Source organism: Podarcis raffonei, chromosome 15, assembly GCF_027172205.1.
Source record: "Podarcis raffonei isolate rPodRaf1 chromosome 15, rPodRaf1.pri, whole genome shotgun sequence".
In the NCBI taxonomy this organism is placed as follows: domain Eukaryota; kingdom Metazoa; phylum Chordata; class Lepidosauria; order Squamata; family Lacertidae; genus Podarcis; species Podarcis raffonei.
Window position 1 is genome coordinate 19,265,293 of NC_070616.1, and position 21,781 is coordinate 19,287,073.

At 43.4% G+C, this 21,781-nt stretch overlaps 1 protein-coding gene across 9 annotated transcripts in view; it reads left to right on the top strand.

The window, feature by feature from the left end:
• The window catches only part of NTM (neurotrimin), an 813,345-nt gene that overhangs the window by 787,930 nt on the left and 3,634 nt on the right, over positions 1–21,781 (top strand). For 2 of the 9 annotated variants that reach the window (XM_053367507.1, XM_053367515.1), the window contains exons 6-9: positions 96–216; positions 2,789–2,940; positions 12,471–12,506; positions 18,396–18,428. In XM_053367507.1, coding sequence (XP_053223482.1) covers positions 96–216; positions 2,789–2,940; positions 12,471–12,506; positions 18,396–18,428 — 342 coding nt within the window. The remainder of the gene's footprint in view (positions 1–95; positions 217–2,788; positions 2,941–12,470; positions 12,507–18,395; positions 18,429–21,781) is intronic. The other 7 variants (XM_053367509.1, XM_053367512.1, XM_053367514.1 and 4 more) reach the window with 5 other exon arrangements.

A 21,781-nucleotide genomic window follows, 5' to 3' on the forward strand; every position in this document is an offset into this window, starting at 1 on the left:
CTCTGGAGAGGGGAAGGACCTTGAAGCAACAGCAGAGCAAAGTGATTTTCCAAAGCCACAGAGAACAACCCCTCAACTTGTCCCTTTCTCTACAGACCCGCCATACATCTCAGATACTAAGAACACTGGGGTGCCGGTGGGACAAAAAGGCATCCTCCAGTGTGACGCCTCTGCAGTTCCATCAGCCGAGTTCCAGTGGTACAAGGATGACAAAAGGTACATGAAGGATTAGTTGTAACTGATGTTAGGATATTTCAGCAGGACCTATCCTCACCATCACTGCATCAGAATTTACTTGCTCTCTTAGAAAACTGATAGCCGCTCCACCCTAAGCACAGTCAGCATGGTGCTGGTGAGGTAGATGAGCACATTTCTCTGCAGTCGTTCAGCGACTGAGTGTGGATAAAGAACTGGGGCTAATTCTATGGAAGGATGAATTTCACTTTTAATTTTCCTTTGTTTCTCATTTCCCCAAATTTATTAAATTCAGTTTGCTCCCATTTCCATAAATATGGTAGCACATATTTTCTACTAAAAACTCTTTGCACAACAAAACCCATTCCCATTTCTGTATTCTTTTCTCTTTCTGTATGTATTTTCAATGCAATTCCGGTTAACATATATGTGCCTGGAGGCAGGGAGGCTATGGTCACTATTATATATATTTCCTCTACTATACATCTTTTGTTCTCTCTCTCTCTCTCTCTCTCTCTCTCTCTCTCTCTCTCTCCTCTCTCTCTCTTTTTTCTCAGTGAACTTCAGTGAAAATTTTTAAAAAGGGCACATTTTGGAAGGTTTCGCTCATGTTTTGGTTTGTAAAGTGTTAATTAAGCAGGATCACAATGAAATGCAAAGTGAATGACCCCACCCCCATTTATGTTTCAAAGCAGGGGGATTAACTTCCAAACTTGTAAGGGAATCTGCTAGCATTTGTCCAATGTTACTTTTAGCTTTGCTGTCTTCAATTCCTGCCTTCACACTCGCTTGCCACTTTTGCTTCTTCCACCCAACTTCTTATTATCCCCGTTGTCAACATTGAGACCATCTGCACTATATGTTTAAAGCACTATGATACCACTTTAAACAGTCAAAGCTTCCCCAAAGAATCATGGGAACTATAGTTTCTTAAGGGTGCTGACAATTGTTAAAAGAGTCCCATTTGCCTTACAGAGTTGCAGTTTCCATAGTGGTTTAACAATCAGTCACCCTTGCCAGAGAACTCTGGGTAATGTAGGGGGGAATATCAACTCTCAACACCCTTCACAAACTACAGTTCCCATGATTCTTTGGTGGAAGCCTTGAATGTTTAAGTGGCACAGTACTACTTTAAATGCAGGGCACAGATGGGGTCTTAGATTGTATGCTCCTTAAAATTAGGGACCTTTTCCCTGTACGCTGCTCAGCAAAGTAGATTGATGGCACTTAGTTAAGAGTAATAATACTGCAAGCAAGTGGTAATCTTCTGCATGTGGCACAGCCCCTTCACCCCAATATCCTCATCTGTGTGTCTAACATGGAATTATGCTTAATAGCAGCCCTCATTGCCAAAGTTCATTGGTACAGCAAGGCTCCACTGTAACAATTCCACCCCAGTTTGTGAGTGAGACTTACTTATCAAATTAGAATTATTCTCTGCTTGTGTAATTCCCACAGACGTCCCCAGACCTTGGAGCTCTCCTCCGCTAATTATCTCCACAGTGCAGAGGTCCATTGAAAACACAAATTTGGAGATATTGTCCATTTGATTAAGGCATTTGTTTTAAGTTGTGGATCACGTGAGCTTCCAATATGCTGCCAGTCAGGATCAAAAGCCAGGGCAATAACACAGAGCAAGAGGCTGTGGGGAAAAGTAGCTAAGCATAGCACACACACAAACAAAGAGACACACACATTGTCTTTTTCTTTTAAGCAGCATACAAGAGTATCAGGGTGGGGGAATCAGGTACCAAAGAGGCTATGGGGGGTGTAACTGTGGGGGGAAACTAAAGTGTCTTACATCTACCAAATATGCTCAGCAACCTCATTTCATTCCCCCAGCAGACACTTTGCAGAGTTCTTCAGCTGCATCCTGTTCCTTTGCCTAGTGTCTGTTCCTTGTGTGTAAAATAAGGCATGACATGGAGAGAGTGGATAGAGAAAAGTTTCTCTCCCTCTCTCATAACACTGGAACACATGGACATTCAAGGAAGCTGAATCCTGTAAGATCCAAGTCAGACTAAAGAAAGTCCTTCATGCAGCACATAGTTAAACTATGGAACTCGCTGGCCTCTTCCCTCCCTTCCTACTGCAATCTGATTTGAAGGTCCTGTCTAGTGTAGCATTAGAATTCACAGTCTCCTCCTTTGGAATTCACTGAGCCAGTGCACGTTTCATTGGAATTGTTTATCTGTGCTGTGGACAAATCAATGGGATCTCCTTAAAAGGCAGCTGGCAAAGAAATCTTCTGCCTTGAGCTGTTTGTTCTGGCAGGATCTGCAAGGTGGAGAAGGAAAGGACGCTTGAATCCAATGATCCCACGTCACGAAAGTGCTTCTCAGCTCCAGATAAATGGCTTAGATAACCCATTCCAATTTTATGTTTTTGATGAAATCTCTCCATACAAGGGATCACGTGGACCCAAAAAATGGCATCAGAATTGGCCCCTGGTGAATGCTCAGATCTAATTATGGTGCTCGAATGCAGTCAGTTATAGGCAGCAATGCCAGCTAACTCTGTTAGCTTCCATCATGGACTTGTCACCATTTCTTGGTCTTCCTCTTTTTATCTTTGCTATCTCCTATTATTTCAGACTCATTGAAGGACAGAAAGGGTTGAAAGTGGAAAACAAGGCCTTCTTCTCCCGCCTGACTTTCTTCAATGTCTCTGAGCAGGACTATGGAAACTATACCTGTGTGGCCTACAACCAGCTAGGAAACACCAACGCCAGCATCATTCTGTACGGTAAGTAAAGCATGTCCTGGTATTCCAGTGGGATCGTATATGGTCAAGGAGATGCGGGAGGGGTGGACAGGTGAGTTAAAAAACCCTCTCTTTTCAAGTCTGGGGAAGATGGGCGGGGGGCTACTGGACTCATGTCCAGTGCTTCCCTTTGGCACCAAGTTGGCCACTGTAGTAACAGACTGCTAGACTAGGGCAACATACACCCCATACATTTAAAGCACCATGAAACCACTTTAAAGAGTCCTGGCTTCCCCCAAATAATTCTGGGAGCTGTAGTTCACTAAGAGCATTGAGAGTTGTCAGGAGACCCCTATCCCCCACCCCCAAAGCTGCAATGCCCAGAGTGGTTTAACAATCCGTTTCCCCTCCCAGGGATCTATGGGGATAGTAGCTCTGGAACAGGGGTCTCGTAACAACCCTCAGCACCCTTAACAAACTACATGTCCCAGAATTCTTTGGGGGAAGCCTGGACTGTTTTAAAGTGGTATTGTGGTGCTTTAAATGTATGGGACACGGGTGGCGCTGTGGGTTAAACCACAGAGCCTAGGACTTGCCGAGCAGAAGGTCGGCGGTTTGAATCCCCGCGACGAGGTGAGCTCCCGTTGCTCGGTGCCTGCTCCTGCCCACCTAGCAGTTTGAAAGCATGTCAAAGTGCAAGTAGATAAATAGGTACCACTCTGGCAGGAAGGTAAACGACGTTTCCATGTGCTGCTCTGGTTCGCCAGAAGCGGCTTAGTCATGCTGGCCACATGACTCGGAAGCTGTCTGCGGACAAACGCTGGCTCCCTTGGCCTATAGAGCGAGATGAGTGCGCAACCCGAGTCGGTCACGACTGGACCTAATGGTCAGGGGTCCCTTTACCCTTTACTTTTAAATGTATGGGGTGAATGTGGATTTTGGTCTGACCCAGCAGGGCTCTTATATTTTCTGCCACAAGGGCTGAACAAGGGCTGCATCCATGACATTTATTAGAGTCATGAAAGACTAGCCTCCCTCCTTAGCCTCTTATCCTTGGGATGCCACTGGATAGACAACCAAATCTTTACAAATTATATTTACTCCTAATATTTAGGAACATAGGAAGTAGCTTTTACTGAGTCAGATCACTGGTCCATCTGGCTCAGAAATGTCTACATTGACTGGTAGCAGCACTCCCTTGGCTTCAGGCAAGGGGCATTACTAGCCCTACTCAAATTTACCAGGGATTGAACACAGGAGCTTCTGCCTGCAATGCAGTATCTCTACCACTGAGCATCTTTCCCTGGCATCTGCAGATGTCAACAGCTTTCAGGATGTGGGGCTTCTGTCAAATGCTACTCTCAAAGAGTGGGACAAGAAATGAGGTGGACTAAGCCACCAGGGTGACACTTAGTGAATGCTATAACTTCCTAATCAGGCAAAAGTCAGTCCAGGATTTTGTACAACTCTGCTGGTTCCATAATAACTTCGACTGTCTTCAGTTGTAATGGGCAAGGGCTTCACTATCCCACTTTTCTTGAGTCAACTTCATCCTCCTCTTCACTGACACGTGGACTTTGACACATTCATTACTATGGATGTGGAAAACCAACCTGAGAAGATAACCTTCCCTGGAAACTGCATGGACGTTTCACCCTCCAAAAGAATGCCAGTATTCACCTTGAATTCTGCTTTCTATGGGATTCTCTGGCACCTTACACCAACAAACTTCTTCATTCCACTGCCTGAAGTCAGTATGGGGAATCATTGGCCTGCCAGGTCTTGCTGGACTCCAACTCCCATCAGCCCCAGAAAGCATGGTCTATGGCCAGGGATGATGGGAGCTGTAGTTGAGTGAAATCTAAAGGATGAAATTTCTCCCACACCTGTTCTGATGTACACCTGTTTCAGTGTCTCCCAGAAGTGTTGTCAGAACTGCCTAGTACAGAGTACTTTCCTGACTTAAATCGGGGAAACATTTACTGTAGCACTAGACTTTCAGCTCTTTCTTCAGAACATATAAAATTCCAAGAAGCTGAATTATCCAGAGGCTCCCCTATCCCACACTTGAACAACATGAATACACACAATCCCCCTCTGAGATTTTTAGAAGCCAAATAGTCCCATGGTGGGATCATTCAAGTACCATTGTTGCCTGATAAGAAGTACTAAATACTTGCAGCTGGAACCATCCCAACCCCATAGGACACCATAGAACTTCTAACCCCTTTACAACATCCTCATTTGGGGAAGTCTTGATATACCCATTGTAGATCCATCAGATAACTGGTCCCCTCCTCAACTCATGTTTTATAAATACATCTTAAGAAATTTCCTCCTCCAGAGTATTGCCCTTTCAGGTAATCAAGCAGAGAGGGGACCTGTTGTGGCGAGGACAAATTTCCTCTCTATATACAAAACAGCCACCACCACCACCATTTCAGAGAGCCTCCTCTGACATCGCCACCCCGGAGTGCAGTCTGTTAGGTGAGGCTTTTGAGAATAAACAACCCAAGCGGCTCGGTGATCCCAGGTTTGCTTCCAAGTCGCATTTTCTATTACTGCAACATGAAATAAAAAATTGACTTTCGCAAAGGGAGGCGGGGAAGAGCTCTGTACCCTTATCTGGAAGCTATTTTCTCCACATGCCAGAGCTCTGATTAGAGTGATGGATCCATCTGACACCACTCACAGCCAGGGACAGCTGTAATTGCTTGGCTTATTTGTCATGCTTCTCCAACGTTGTGGCAGGCAGAGCTGTTCTGGCTGCCTTTCCGTGCCAGTTGGGAGCTGAGGTGAGGAGCAAAACCTGGAGTGCCCCACTTTCCTGGCTTCCTATGCCCACTTTAACCAATTGTTACTGGGTGGTAGGGATAGTAGCCACACCAGTCCATGTCTATTGAACATTTTAACATAACCTCCTTGTTGTATACTACAATCTTAAGAGGGCTTAAGCCAGGGGTCAGCAAACTTTTTCAGCAGGGGACCGGTCCACTGTCCCTCAGACCTTGAGGGGGCCCGGACTATATTTTGAAAATAAAAATAAAAATGAACAAATTCCTATGCCCCACAAATAATCCAGAGGTGCATTTTAAATAAAAGCCACATTCTACTCATGTGAAAACACACTGATTCCCAGATCGTCCGTGGACCAAATTTAGACGGCGATTGAGCTGGATCTGGCCCCTGGGCCTTAGTTTGCCTATCCATGGCTTAAGCGCTGTCCCATGGGGCATGGAGTGACCCAGCCCAAGACAGGTTGGTGAAAAGCACCATGAAGAGGAAGCCACACAGAGGGTACATCAATGAAACCAACATTAATATGGTCTGTGGAGGAGGAAGCCACTGCTTTTGATGCAGAACAGGAGCTAAGATCACATCCTCGCCACCCATTTTAAGCACTATGACACAGCTTTAAACTGTCATGGCTTCCCCCAAAGGATCCTAGGAGCTGTCATTTGTTAAGGGTGATGAGAGTTGTTAGGAGACACACACACACCCCTTCCCCTAACAGAGCTGCAATGCTTAGGGTGATTTAACTATCAATTGCTCTTCCCAAGCGACTCTGGAAATTGTAGCTGTAATGGGAATAGGAGTCTCCTAACTGCTCTTTGTCCCCTTCACAAGCTACAGTTCCCTTGATAATTGGAGGAAGTAGCAACTGCTTAAACTGGTTGAGTACTGCTTTAAATGTGTGGTGCAGATGTGGCCCCAAAAGCCCAGTCCCTGAGAGAAGACTCAGGAAGTCCCTTGTATGGCAAGCCAGGAGGGCCAATACAGAGCAGTAGGTTTCCTGAAGATTTACCCATAAATACATTGCCATTACTTCCATAGTAACCAGAAGGGGAATTATGGAAGGAAGAATGCTAATCTGTGGGTCAGCAAGAAACTGAAAACGAAACCTGCTCATCTTCTAAGCACAGCATGAGTCCAGGTTCTTATTTCAAAGAATCCCAGGCCTCTGGACACAACAGAAATGCATAGTTCATCCACTAGAATTGGGGCTCTTGCATTCTCCTACCGTTGGTAAAAGAGAGGCTGGCATCTCCTGGCCTGGTGATCATCATTATGCAACCTTTGCCCCTGTGTGTTGTGTGCCATATTACTTCAGTCTATTAAATAGGAGCCTAGGACTGCTTGAGTCCCAGAGGAAGTCAAAGTGGCCACTGGATTGGAATTAGAAGCTAAATATCTCAATTTATTCCTTTGTCTGAATCTCTAGGTGTCCACACTGGAATCCCTCCAAATGTCAGGCAGGGGTAACATCAGTGTTTCAGACCACATATAATTATTCTTCATAGCCAAACAAGAGGATGTACTGTAGGTCATGTAGCCATCTCCTGAAAAACCCGTGTTATTTTGCTTTGTTTCAAATGAAAAGCAGCTGTGGGAGGCTGTGAGTTTCAGTGGAAAGATGGTAGTGGGGAAGGAGTTGCTTGACCCTTCTCTCTCTCTCTCTCTCTCTCTCTCTCTCTCTCTCTGCACAGCATTGCTGCTACCCACATCTTTTCTCTCTGTGTGGAAAAGCAACTGGGGAAAGGTCACTTTTAGTGAGAAAATGCCTCAAGTGGGATTTTTATTTGCTTAGCTAATTTATACACCGCTTTGTATTTCAGCAGAAATATGGTTAAGGAGCCCTTCCCTTTCATTTCTCTTCAGACACTGGAGAACTGTAGATTTGCATGTTTGGAAAATTAATCTAGCTAAGAGCGGGCCTTCAAATGCTGCTGAGAATCTTTCCCAAGTGAATTAGCATTTTCTTGCCCTGTTGAAATCTGAAGTGGCAGTCTGATGTTGCAGAATTGTAGAAACCTGAATCCCTGCCTACATGGGCTTCAGCTTGCCTATCTCTGTGTATGTCACAAGTGGGATGGGTCATGTCACAGGTGGGAAGAGAAATTAGGGTCCCAGTCTTTTAGTTACTTGTGATTTAAATGATTGATTGAGTTAGATTTCCACCAGCCCATCCCAAAGGCTTGGGATAGGCAAGAGGGCTTGAAAAACAAGCACAACCCACCCCCATTTGAATAATAATAAATAAAATGGCATGTTAGAAACTGCAACAAATGGGATAGCACATGTACTACCCCATACACTAGCTAGCAGATACACTCTAGAACTGTTGCCTATTAATATTAAGCAGGTGTCTGAGAATACTGTTTTCAGTGTTTGCTTTTAAAAAATGTTTAGGAAAGCAAAGTCAGACATGCCATTTTAACATGTCATTTTAGTTTATTATGTCATTTTAAAAAACCTGCTGCTTTTACTTAAATTTAGAGGAATTGAAGGTCAACACTTATTTTCAGCATTGATTTCATCAGTTTTATTAATGACTAATTTATGTTGTTTTGTGGAAACTTCTTGAATGTTTTTTGATGATTACGTGGCATATAAGCCTTGTGAAATAGATTAAATAAATAAATAACTCTTTTTAAAAACAATGCCCAGGGTCTGGATTTGGGGAGTCATTCGTAGGAGGCCTGGAAGTCACTGAGTAGGGATGGAGGAGCAATTCAATGCAGGTTTCCACTCAAGTCAAATCTATCCGGTAGACACTTTCCAAAATAATATGCAAAAAGAAACACGGCAATCCTGCAAAATATGAGCCTACCCGAATTTTGCTTTGCAGTTCGCCAGGCAAACAATGTTTTGGGGAAAAATGCATATTTCAGGGTAGCATGTGCTAAAATGTGTGCATTAGTCAAAACTGCTTAAGGATATGTGTTTATTAGGAGAAAAACACAATGGGACTTGCTGCAAAATGTGGACTGGCAAAACGAGAAACCAAGGGAACAAAATTTGACAGATCCTTCCATCCCTGTCACTCAGAATAAATGTCATTGCTGCTGTCATACAATGAAGAAACTAGAAACACAAGGGGGATTCATGTGGTGGGAGGTAAGCATTTTGAGGGGGTGTAAAAGAAGAAGCAGTCTCTTCAAGAGGCTGATCCCATGCAGCCTTCCAAGCAAGAGTTTGTGTCCACACCAGGGCCTAAAATGTTTTATACTGCTGATTGATTAATTCCTGATGACATCTCTCCCATCACATGCATCACAACGTTCTGTCATACAGCCTTGCAAAAAAAAAAAATAATCTGCTACCAAATGTACACTCAATGTCAAATGAAGCTAGTTTGTGCCTTTCATAGTTATATGTCACAGCCAAGTAGGTAGAGAAGAGTTTTTCTCCCTTTCTCATAACCCTAGAACTTGTGGACAGCCAATGAAGCTGAATGTTGGATGATTCAGGGTGGATGAAACTCTGGAACCCACTCCTGCAGGAGGCAGTGATGGCCGCCAACGTGTATAGCTTTGAATGAGGTTCATGGAGGACAAGGCTATCAATGGCAGCTAGTCGTGCTCTGCCTCCATGGTCTAAGGCAATATTCTGAATATCAGCTGCTGGAAACCACGGGGATGGGGTGGATTGATTGTTCTTGTACTTGGGTCCTGTTGGAAGGTTTCCTGCAAACATCTGGTTGGCCACTATGAGCACAGGATGCTGGACTAGATTGGGCTATTGGCCTGATCCAACAGGCTCTTCTTATGTCAGGGCACGGTTGCAAATTGTGAATACTCTTGAGCCCATTTCATGTATCCCAAGTTTCCCAAGGTGAAACTGGTAGGTGGAAATACCACAAGGAGTGACTACTATGGTGCAGTTGGTATTATTATTATTAAGTAGTTTTGCTCTTAGTTGGACCTAAAGTGGTATTAGGAGTTGAATTCTAGAGACTACCAGAGGTCAGTGGTGAATTTGCATGGGTAGTACCTATTTTATGGCAGGGAGTTCTACATGTCTCAGATCCCACATTGTTCCAGATGATATGAGGCCTCCCCAGAAGCCACACCAAAAGCATAAGTATCTGAGCCCAGGGATCTTGTGAGATTGCTTTCACCGGCACTGCATGGATTACAGTTCCCCAATGCCACAGACAATACAACAGTGTCCAAGGCTTTTAGTCCTCTTCAGTATATGTTCCTCAGATATGTACCGTGTAGGTAGAAGCAGGCCCAGAAGCCTTTGTAGGCTTTGGTGCACATCACTGCTGTCACAGGCTTGCACTAGACCTTGGGACAGTTCTAGAGGAACCTAGTACAATGGGGGTTGTGAAAGGTTCTGATAAGTGAGCTCCAGGTCTTCACTGAAATCCTTGTCAAAATTGCGGTGGGTGTTTTATTCCACTGAATTTTGTTGTATGGCTTAGAACAGGAGGAGCTATTCACCAGTGGAACAGGCTACCTTGGAAGGTGGGACTCTCCTTTATTGAAGGTTTTTAAACAGAGGTTGGATGGCCATCTGTCATGGATTATTTAGATGTGGTACCTGCATTGCAAGGGATTGGACTAGATGACCCTTGGAGGTCTCTTCAAACCCTACGTGTCTATGATTCTATGATTTAAAGCATGTTTAAAATGCACAACATCCTCAAGGGAATCCTGGAATCTGTAGTTTGTTAAGGAGGATGGGAATTTCGGCTATGTTGGCATCAGCTACAGTTCTCAGGATTATTTGGGGGAAGCCATGTGCTTGAAATATGATTGAAATGTATGGTGTGTGCACAGCCTTGGTCAGGCTGGACTCCCTAGTTGGCAAAAACTAACTCTCAGACAATCATGCCAAAAGCAGCAACTGTTCTTCCCTTTGTTGAACATTTCTTCCCTGAACAAATCCAAGATGTAGAGTGGTTATTCTTTCTTAGGTGAGGCAGGTGTTTTAATTTCCCCACCACTAAGATGCAATAAAGGAACAACCACCATCTCGCGAACCGCGGAGAGCCTTAAAGCAGCTCAGTGCAGGGGCAGAGAATCAGTCTGCTGTTCACAGAGGGATCGTCAGATAATTAAACTACAGCAGGGTCCCACTGTACCATCCTGTACTAATCTTAGTTTAGCAAATCACTTTCTTCCCCTCCGCACCACCCTCCCACAACACCTTTTGTGTGACTACATTGTAAACTCTGCAGGACTTCACTTTGGTTCCGCATAGTGCCTTAATCTAGTGGGAAGCTAATTTCATAAGAGGTCTCCTGTTGAGAGCCAGAATTCTAGGCCCAACCGTTGTTAGGGGCAACCGCAGACTCCATGTTTTGAATATGGGGGTATGCTGCGCTAAAATCAATAGGGAAGAGGCATGACAAGGTCCCTGAGGTGTCATGCCATCACAGGTGACCTGCAGTTTTGACCGAAAAGTGCAGAATCTTGATTCCCTCATTAATCTTAATTGATAGAGCAGTTGTGCTCCTAAATGATGAAGAGGGAGGGCAATGCATTCCTCCATAAACAACCTGATGTGCCACATTTGAAGGAGAAAAGAATAAGCTCAGCAGAGCTAATGTGGTTGTGAGAGGAGGTGTGTAGGCTGGCAGCTAAGAGAGAAGGCTGTGTGCAGAGCAGGCCCTAATTCAGGTTTTGCCTAATTCCCCAATCTCTCAGCCTCAACACCCACATAAAATGCTGGGCTGCTTTCGAGGGCCATTGTAAAGATGATTGAGATAAGTTATGCAAAGTGCTTTGAATACTTGAGATGTGCTATTTAAGCACACAAATGATTATTACCATCCACTTCCATGGATGGAGATGTGAAGGAACTATTTTCTCACACAAATCCTTCAGGAAAAGAATCTAATGAGTCAACCTTCAAGAAGAGGTAGGGTGGTTTGAGGAGAATATCTCTCATCCATTTTGACTTCTTTGGCCATTGAAAAGTCTCCTCTGAGATTTTACAGGGTTTGCCTATTGTGTTTGTTATATTAAAGGGGGCCCTCAGGCAGAGAGCTGAAAGCTGTGAGGTGTGAACTAGGAAACTGGGAAGCCCAATTATTCCTTGGTGTTTAATTTTATTTAAGGCTTTTCATATCTGCCTTTTGGTTCTATAGTAGAACTTCCCCTCCACAAAAGGCAGTCAGTGACCACCCAAAACTGTAAAGCAGTGAGAAGAGGCTGTGATTTGCAGGAGAGAATTTGTGGACATGGTATCAACTAACCATCACTTCTTCCCTAAAACTCTCCTACCCTTGCCCTAGCACTTTCCCCTGTGACACAGGCAACATGGAGTTGGCTGACAAATACAGCTAAGGTGATGTGGGAAAGGGAAAGCAACAACTGGGGTTAAACATTCCCTTCCCTGACCATTGAAGATAAACTGTTAGCTGTCTTATGGGCTGGACATACTCCTCTTCTGTAGCAGTCTTCAAAACAAGCAATAATATGGGATGATAGTATCAAGAAATCAAGGTATTGCACAAAGTGATGTGTAGGCCTAGGAACAGACTGTGATCCCCGGCCTCTCCGGTGACCAAATGGGCTCTTTTGCAAGGCTGGCATTAAAAACTATGTCATCTTTTCCATCTCCTTTTCTTCATGCTTCCTTTCATTCACTTTCAGAAAGTGTCTGCTGTTCTCTGTTTTGCCCATTTACTTCACAGCCCTCCCACTGCCACCCACACCTTCTCCATCCCATTTCTTATTTACACGGCGCTGTGGTCATGGAGTGGTAATTATGAAACAATATATTTATTTTTATTTTATCTTCATTTTTCTCTTCCATTGTTTCCTCACCTGGTTTAGAAATAAGTGAGCCCACAAGCTCAACCTTGTTCCAAGGTCAGTATTGTTCTTGCTGTATGTCACCTTCTGCTCCCTTATTTGCAACCTCCCCACCCGCCGCCACCCTTCGTTATACATTGCCTGTTTCCCTTGTCCGATTTGCATGGAGGACGGTACCACTTCCTGATGAGCACCCAAGAGACTGCAGGCTCTGATTGGTCTCCTTGTCTCCATCATGTCATGTTTGATCTGTTGACTCAGTGATTCAGAGCTTCAGTAACCAGTTCCATATCTCCTTCTCCTCCCTCACAGATTAGACTCAAGTAACTAAAAGTGTATCTGCATGCAAAATTCATATTGCCTTTATACCAGGGATGGGGAACCTGTGGCTCACCAGTTTTTGCTGAACTACGACTCTCATCAATCCTGACAAGCGTTATGGATGGTGGGAGTTCTAGCCCAACAATGTATGGAGAGTTAGGGGTGATGGAAGTTCCATCCCATTCAACATCTGGAGAGCCAAGGATGGTTTGAGTTGTAGCCCACTCAACATACGGAGGGCTACAGCATCCCCATCCCTGTCCCCATCCCCTAACCACTTTGACCATCAAGTTTTCCTACCCAACGAATCGTGAGAATAATAATCTGTAGAAATGACTCACAAAACTGCAGATCACAAGATTTCCTAAAATCAGTTTAAACCTAGAATGCACATAACCTCTTCAATATTCCCATCATAAGTCTCTGAGTTTAGGGCTTATACTAGAGCGGTGCCAAACATCCTTAAAAACAAGAATTTTATGAGAAATGTTCTGGACGTATTTATTTTTTTAAGAGCCTCCTAAAATGGTTGGAGAATTTTGGATCACCCTTGATAATATGACCTTAATTTTGCTGGTGGAGAATCAGGTAGACAATAAAATTCCCAGCCGTCCAACAAATAGAGCATTGCACATCCCTCACAGAAAATCTATGGCAGGGTACCCTTCCAGATGTTGTTGGACTCCAGCTCTTATCATCATTGTGCATGCTGACTGGGGCTGACGGAAGTGTAGTTCAACAACATCTGGGACTCAGTGTGTCACAGTAGGTCATGGTTTGTCAACTTGTTTTGTCCTCCAGATGTTGCTAAGCTACTACTGCCATCATCCCTGAGTATTAGCCACACTGACTGGAGCTAATGGGAATTGTAGTAGGTGGGTCTAGTTATATGGGTGGTGCCAGGGATCTGCAACATATGATTCTGAGTGCCCTCACCAAACTACATTTCCCAGGATTCTTTTGAGGATCCATAAAATGAAAATTAATATGAAACCAATATAGGTTTGCAGAGTAGATGTGTGTCTGCAGTGGGCGCTGGAGCACCCCCACCCCAGAGCCAAGTGGGGCCAAATCTCCCTGACTCCCGCAGAGAGGAGCGCTGGATCGTGCTGTGCTGGGGTCACCACTTGCCAGCTTCCCTCTGTCTGCAGCCACTCACTGTGGGTCTGGGCTGCTCTGCTGCCTGGGCCAGGGTGGGGATCCCTGCAGAACAGGGTGCCTGATTGCACCCCTCAGAATTTTGCACCAGGGGTCACAACCCCCCTGCCCCTCCCCATGCTACACCACTGTGTGTATGGAATTAGAATGGGCCCAGTCTCTCCTTCTTCACTGTTCCATAGTTATGGTGGAGGTTTGCAGAAGCATCCATTGCAGGTGATGGGACCAGATAACTTTTTTGGGTCGTTCCCAACTCTATGATTCTTTGTGGGGATCTGTTCCCCCATCTCCCCTTAAAAGTGTATGGGTAAGCCAGCCTTGATCAGGGCTCAAAGCCGTCCTATATTATGCAGGATCACAAGAGAGCTGCTTCCCCGCCATGGAATTCATCTCTATATAATTCTGTAGTGTTTAAAGCATGTCCTTTTTGCCACTGCCTGCCAACTGGGCTGACAAAATGATCAGCCGCTGCCTTATTGATACTCTTGCAGCGAAAACAAAACAAGGCAGTACATTTGGAATCACTGCATAACATGTAACAAGGAAACGGCAGCGTTAATTAATTGATGGCATGGTGGCGGGGGGGGGGGGATGAATTTCAGCAGAAGGAGATGTGGAACTGGCAGAAAGTGGCCCCAAGTTGCACCATCTGGCAGATGAAGAGGAATGATTGTGAGGTGAAAGCATGCCCCAAATCCAGGTGTTTAAATAGGTCTGATGGAAAAAAACCAGCTAACAGAATGCAGGCGGGGGAAGAATCCTAGCAAACTTGGCCAGCTCCCCAACCTACCTCCTCATCTTCATTTGGAGAGATATGATCCCAGGAATGGAGCTAACTTTGGTCCCTGGTCCACGGACCTCCATTAGATTTCATCACTGATACTAGGACTTGAATGTGGTTTGCTCTATCGATCTGCATTTCCTCCCACCTTGCGGAATCAACACTGGTTTGTAGCTGCCACATTCCGAGAAGCAAAACTTATTTATTAACTCATCTGTTCTTTCTTTCTCCCCCCCCCTATTTCCCCCCTTTTTTCTCTTTCTTTCTTTTCTTCTTCCTGCATGGCTTCCTTGTGTGTGTCTTCTCCTCATGCCTCCCTACATTCTGCCATGTAAGTACCACAAGCTTATATACCAGCTCTAGCCAATTTTGCATTTTTCCTATGAAAGGAGTGTTAAGGGGTGGGGCAGCAGGACACAGGGTGGTCTTTGCAAGGGGTGTGTGTACATTTTTGTTTGCTTGCTTATGCATGGTTTTTAAGAAGATAGCTGGGAGTTAATTTTCTGGAGCATTATGGGATTCACTTGGAGGATCCAAAGCAGAAATGGTTGGAAGCTGTAGGCATGAGAGGTTTTGTAACTAATTGGAAAATGACCCAGCTATATTAATGCGATATAAATGATCTAGGGTTAGGTTACCTGAAAGACCACCTTGGCCTTGATACATGAGCTGGATCATTTGGATCATGTGGAGTATGTACGTTCATGGGCACTTGGATGACAACATCTCATCTTTTCAAGCAAAAAAAGTTGGTATTGGCAACGAGCCAAAGGATTGATTTCCTTGTTTAAGTGAACAGTATTTTAACCTCGCCCCCCCGCCTCCCCCTCCCATTTTAACTTTTACATTCTTCTCTTTCGTGTGGTTCATGTGACACTGAACTGAACAGGGCAACTCCTCCTATGTTTCCTTAGGCACCCCCAGACCAGGTGTTTCTGCACCACCTATTTAGCTCTGCTTGTGTGTGTGTTGCATACAGACTGAACAGTAGTGTACAATTCATAATACAGACTGTGCACTGTCAACCCATAGCATGGGTACCATGAGTCATTACTCCTTACAACTGATCTAAATTCTTCTATAACCTGGATTTGGAATGAGAACATCCTTAACCAGGAGTGTGCAGAGAATGTGTCTGTACTTGTGTTCTATTCTACATATTGGTTTAGGTTTCTCTCTTCAGCCAAAAGCCACAAGATAAACCTACTTTCCTTTTTAAAGAAAAAGAAAGAAACTTCATGCTGCAAAACTTATATAGCACCTACCCAGATTCTAGCCATGAGGCAGACTTTTAAGCTCTCTGGCTTTGCAAGTTCCTAGACCATCTTATTGTTGTCTGTGGCGTGAGTTGCTTCTTCAGTTGCCAGATTGAGGAGGCCAGTGGATATTAGAGCTGAGCATACAGAGCTGGGTCTTCTGTCATCTCAATGTGTCAGGAAATATTTTGTCCCATGGAAGCAAGCTGAAAGTATGATGCAGCAGATGCCAGCATTTCCTCCATTGCTCATGGTCCCTGCAAAGCATCTTGTTGCTTCCTACACCCCACCATGATTGCTTACTTCTCCTAAGTGACATCAGCACAAAGCAATACAAAAGTGGAAGTGTGAACAGTTTTCTTTACAGCAAACCAGCTTCCCAGATTCATATCTTCAGCACCCATCTATTTGTCCAGATCTCATACTTTGTACTTTCCCATCCTTTAGAGTATGACTGTTGGTGTCACTGGCTACTGATATGCAAGGTTTGGTTCCTCTGTGTTCCTCTCCCACACCTCACATTTTTTTAAAAGCCCTTTCAAAACATCAACATTTCAGTTCACATTTTGCCTAACACACACCTTTTTCATTCAATTTTGCCTAATATACATATTTTTGCAAGCAATTACCCCAATATAACACATTTTGTTTGTTAACGTTCGTGAATCAGTGCATTCTCAACTAAACTTTCTTGCAATATATGCATTCTTTTACACGTTTTGTTGTTGTTGTTGGAGAACTGCATTGCTAAAAAATAAAAATAGAGAAGTGCAGATTTTGAGGGATAGCTGCATTTTGGTTTGCATCCTGTTTTAGGAAGTATGAATTAGGTAGATGCAAATTCAAACGTGAAATGAACAAAATCTTAGGGATGCCACTCCTTAGACTTTTCTTCACCTAAAGATGTCCCACAAGGCAGTGGGTACGAATTTTTTTCCTCAGGGTTTGTTCCCAATGCCTTTCTCATGAATGAGTATAGCCACAAGGCAGTAGAGGTTTAGGATCAGTTTACCTTCTCCTAGATGGGCCACCTTGCCAGGTTGATGAGCCCCATCTGCCTCTAACCATTTAGAGTATGAGATTAGTAATATTCATCTGTTTTACAGGGTTGTTGTAAGGGTTACAGCAAAGGGATCTGTGGGAATCCTCAAAATCATTATAGAAGTGTTATGCGTCATCATCATCAAGCCTGCATCATAACATAAGGCCCCACTCCAGATACAGAAATCTCGGTCTAATAAACATCATACCTGCAGGCTTCCTCCTCTTCTCTTTCATGCATTGTGATTTTGTTCTTCTGGGGTTTCCTTTTATCTCACCCACTTTTTTTGGTTAAAAAATATATTTGATGTGAATATCAAAATATACAGATGTTAAAGCAAACACTCCATGTGAAAGGCATTTATCTGTAAGATAATTTATACTATAGGCACTGTATTTTAACATACAGCTGTTCAAAGTGTTCAAGAGCAAATGACACACAGGTTAATTAGGTGTGGGGATGTAAATAGGCATTACTTTCCACTCTGCCCTGTATTTGTCACATTTGCATCCAACCCAAGGTTTGTGCATAGCAAACACAGATTTGCATAGCATCCCAGGTACACAAGTCAAGGAACTGTGTTTGACCTCTGCTCCCAGCTATCTATCTATCATTTATCTATCTATATCTATCTATCTATCTATCTATCATCTATCTATCTATCTATCTATCTATCTATCTATCTATCTATCATCTATCTATCTATCTATCTATCTATCTATCTATCTATCATCTATCTATCTATCTATCATCTATCTATCTATCTATCTATCTATCTATCTATCTATCTATCTATCTATCTATCATCTATATCTATCTATCTATCTATCTATCTATCTATCTATCTATCTATCTATCTATCTATCATCTATTCATCTATTCATCTATCTATCTATCATCTATCTATCTATCATCTATCTATCTATCTATCTATCATCTATCTATCTATCTATCTATCTATCTATCTATCTATCTATCTAATTTCTCCATAGGCAGCAGTAGCATATTGATAACTTTATTTCATGAGGAAAAGTGTAGCTATTTTACTAATCCTTTACAAACGATTTGCAGTTGCACCAAGATCAAAGATGACAATGAGTTTTAAAAGGTCAGAAATCTTCTAGAGATGGTGATTATGAGCCTGGGTTATGAGCAACATGATGAAAATTGCAATGCCTGGAGCATCTTATTTGCCATCTTTTAACCCTCTGTAAACTGTCTGTGACTGGAAAAGCATAAAACCAGCTTAGAGATAAAAAAAGAGAGAGCCTTAGCAGAAGTTTGCAAGAAATCACAGCAGTGCAAGGTTGAAGGTGTCTCAGAGCAGGGTAGAACACCTCGAGGGCCTTTTGTTTGCTTTATTGATAACTTCTTCTTTAATTTTGTAGAAGAGACAACCACACTTCAGACACCCTGGAAAGGTCAGTAAAACAACAACAGCAACCCACAAACCTGCTGCTGCTCCCCCAACTTCTGGCCTTGAACCTCAGCCATCCCTCTCCGTCTTTCTCTGTTTCTTCTCCCTTCCCCTATGGCTAAGCTAACATCAATGGATCGAACGGCCCATCATTGGCCGTGTTGAATCTTTTGTCAGCTTTTGTGTCCAACCCTCTGCCTCTTTTTGCTGAATACCTGAAGGCTTTCTGCCACCTGCTTTCAAACAATCTGCTTTGTAGCAAGACTTCACCTGTCACCAGTCATCCTTATTGCAGAATAATGCGGCTAGTCCTCATTTCTTTCAGCTTAATTTACAGATCTTCTTTACACAGCTTTTGCTTCCATTGCTGTGTGACCCGCTATCCTTGCTTTGCCACTTCTCCTAATCCTTTTTTCTCCCAAACCCCCAAAACACATTCTATATATTACTCATTTGTGATCTGAGAAGCATTACAGTGCTTTTTCCAGTCTACCTTTATTCAGAATCTCAGGCCTGGTTTATACATACATTTTCGTCATGCATTGACAGTGATATCAAAACATGGTTTGCTGCATGTGTGAGTGGGCCTGAACAGCTACAGCACCTAAATGCCCTTATCCCCTCACATCACTTTATGCAATGCTGTCTAGAAGAGAAGAGTCATTTTATACAGTCAGGTACTGGCCTTAAAATGTACAGTAATGAGTTTGAAGAGCAGTCAAATAATGTTATTTCCACATGTGCTAAATCCTGATCAAAATGTCCACTGCAGATTCATTGTCTTAGTTGTAGTTCACAAAGCCAAAGGTATGGAGGTATTTCAGCTGTTCTCTGAAGTAGGGTGTGCACTTTTGAGAGGTAGAAGAACTTAATGGGATATCTTTATGTTTCTGACCAAATGGCATCTATATCTCCCCCTGCTCAGAGTGTTCCTCAGAATGGAACTTTTTTTCAACAAACATTTACACCAGGTATAGACAATGTGGTGTGCTCCAGATATTGCTAGACTACAACTCCATCATTCCTAACAATTAGCCATGTTGGCCATGTAGTCCAAAACACCCTGAACATTGCCTTCCTTTGAGTTATACACCAGCTTAGATCTGGCTACTATAAGCCAGCCTTGAAACTTTGCCTGCGGACGTTCTCCCTTGAAATTTGGAAGTCCCTGGGGAAAGGGATCCTCATCAGTGTGGAGAAGCCACCAATAACATCCCTCTGCATGCCTTAACACTCCGAAGTTGGCACCTGGATGGAAAACTCAGCAGGGTATTCCAGGCCAATCATTCTCAGATGATTTGTTTCGTTGTTCTCAGATGCTCTCGGCGGATAATTGATGCTTAATAGCTTTTTCCCTAGGATACCACTGGGCCTGTTTGTTGGCCACTTTGGAACATCACATGCCTCCTTAATGAGCGCTAAGGAATTAATGTTGGAGAGAAGCCATTGCCAAGGCCAGGCTGGGCCACTTCGGCTCCTTTGTTGACTCTGCCGTCATTGATGGCTGTTTTGGCAGCAAGAGCTCCATTATCTCCTTCCATGCAGCTCTGTGCTTGGCTCCCTTGAATGCTTGTTATGAAATTTCAAAGGATCCAACTTCGCTTTCAAGAAACTGGTAGCTGAGGCTTTCTAGGGCTTCTGGTCCAGCTCCAGTGTGATAACGCCAGTTGATTTAATGGAGATAGAAAACATTTGTGGTGGAGGTGTTTAATCATCAGTACAGATTTAATAGTAAGTTACAAAGTTGGGATTTATGCTAGGAAAACTATGCTATACCAAGAAACAAGGCAGGTGCAAAAAAGCAACAAAGTGTCTTGGGGCATCTTAGGGCATAAGCATTTGTGGACTGTGGTCTCCTTCATCAGATGCATGAAGTGTTACCCTGATCTGAAAGTACATATATACATGGTTGGGAGGATGTTGTTACAAAAAAGGGTAAAGGGAACTCAAATGCAGGAAAAAAACAGAAAGTGATAATTTAGTGTTTAACAGTGGCAGCTCATAAAACCATTTTTGAAGACACAGGCATCCTGGCATGGGTAAGCCAATTATTGCATACAATGTGCTCGAAATCCTTTGTCTTGCTTCAATCCAAAAGTCTTGATATAGTCAGCAGGTTTCATGGCACAGTCTCCCTTTGAAATCTGCTGCTCTGCGGTGGCTACTTAAAGGTCATTTGCCGAAAAGCAGAGCAATGAAGAAATGGAAACAGGAGGCAGTCATGTAAAAACCACACCGTGTGTGGCGGACATCTGACCAGTACCAAAGGCACATTGGGGCACATTTAAAGAAGGTGGTCTTCACAAGAGATTGAAAGGTTAACAAGGAAGGGACCAAAACAAAAAAAAAAAATTTCTTCCAGTAGCACCTTAAAGACCAACTAAGTTAGTTCTTGGTATGAGCTTTCGTGTGCATGCACACTTCTTCAGATGCACACGAAAGCTCATACCAAGAACTAACTTAGTTGGTCTTTAAGGTGCTACTGGAAGAAAAATTTTGTTTTGTTTTGACTATGGCAGACCAACACGGCTACCTATCTGTAAAAGGAAGGGACCAGATATACCAAGTGCTGTCACCAGAGACACATCAGACAGTGATGGGATTTAGAACAGGGACTCCCTGGAGATGCTCAGCAGATGAACAGGATTATGTTGGAGCAGACGGTTCTTTGAATGAATACGAATGAATTCAATCATATGAATCACATGTTTGGAAGCACATATCAAGAGGCTCCGGACCTCTGAGCGTTCAGTTTCACCTTACATAGCATGTTGTGACGGGATTTAAAATGTCTCATAGTACATAAAAGAGATTGAAGTAATCTTTGCAAGACTGACAAGGGAAGAAGCATTTGACTCAACAGAACTGAGCAACGTGTTGGCAGATGCGCTTACAAGAGAGTAACAGTGGGATGATTGGGCAGACTTTCTTTTCATCCTGGGTCTCTCCACCCATAGTATTATTTTTGTGTGGTTTGGCCATTAGTTTTCCAGTGTATGATGCTCCAAGGATTCACTATGCCATGAAAATTTGATCTTATTCCTTGGCGGGTTGTACCTCAGTGATGCTTCAGCACATGCTATGCATGCAAAAGGTCCCATGTTTGATATATGGCTTCTCCAGATAGGGCTGGGTGACCTCCCACCTGAAATCTTGGACATCTGCTGCCAGTCAATGTGTCAATGATACTGAGCCAAATGAATCGATTGCCTGGCTCAGTATAAGCTAGCTTCCTTCATATGTTCCTTAAGGGTTTCTAACTGCTTATTTGTAAGCTGGAGCACTCTGATTTTTCACAATGAAAAGTAAAGGACTGATAGTATACAGAATATGTTACTTGTGCTATGGCAGGTCTAA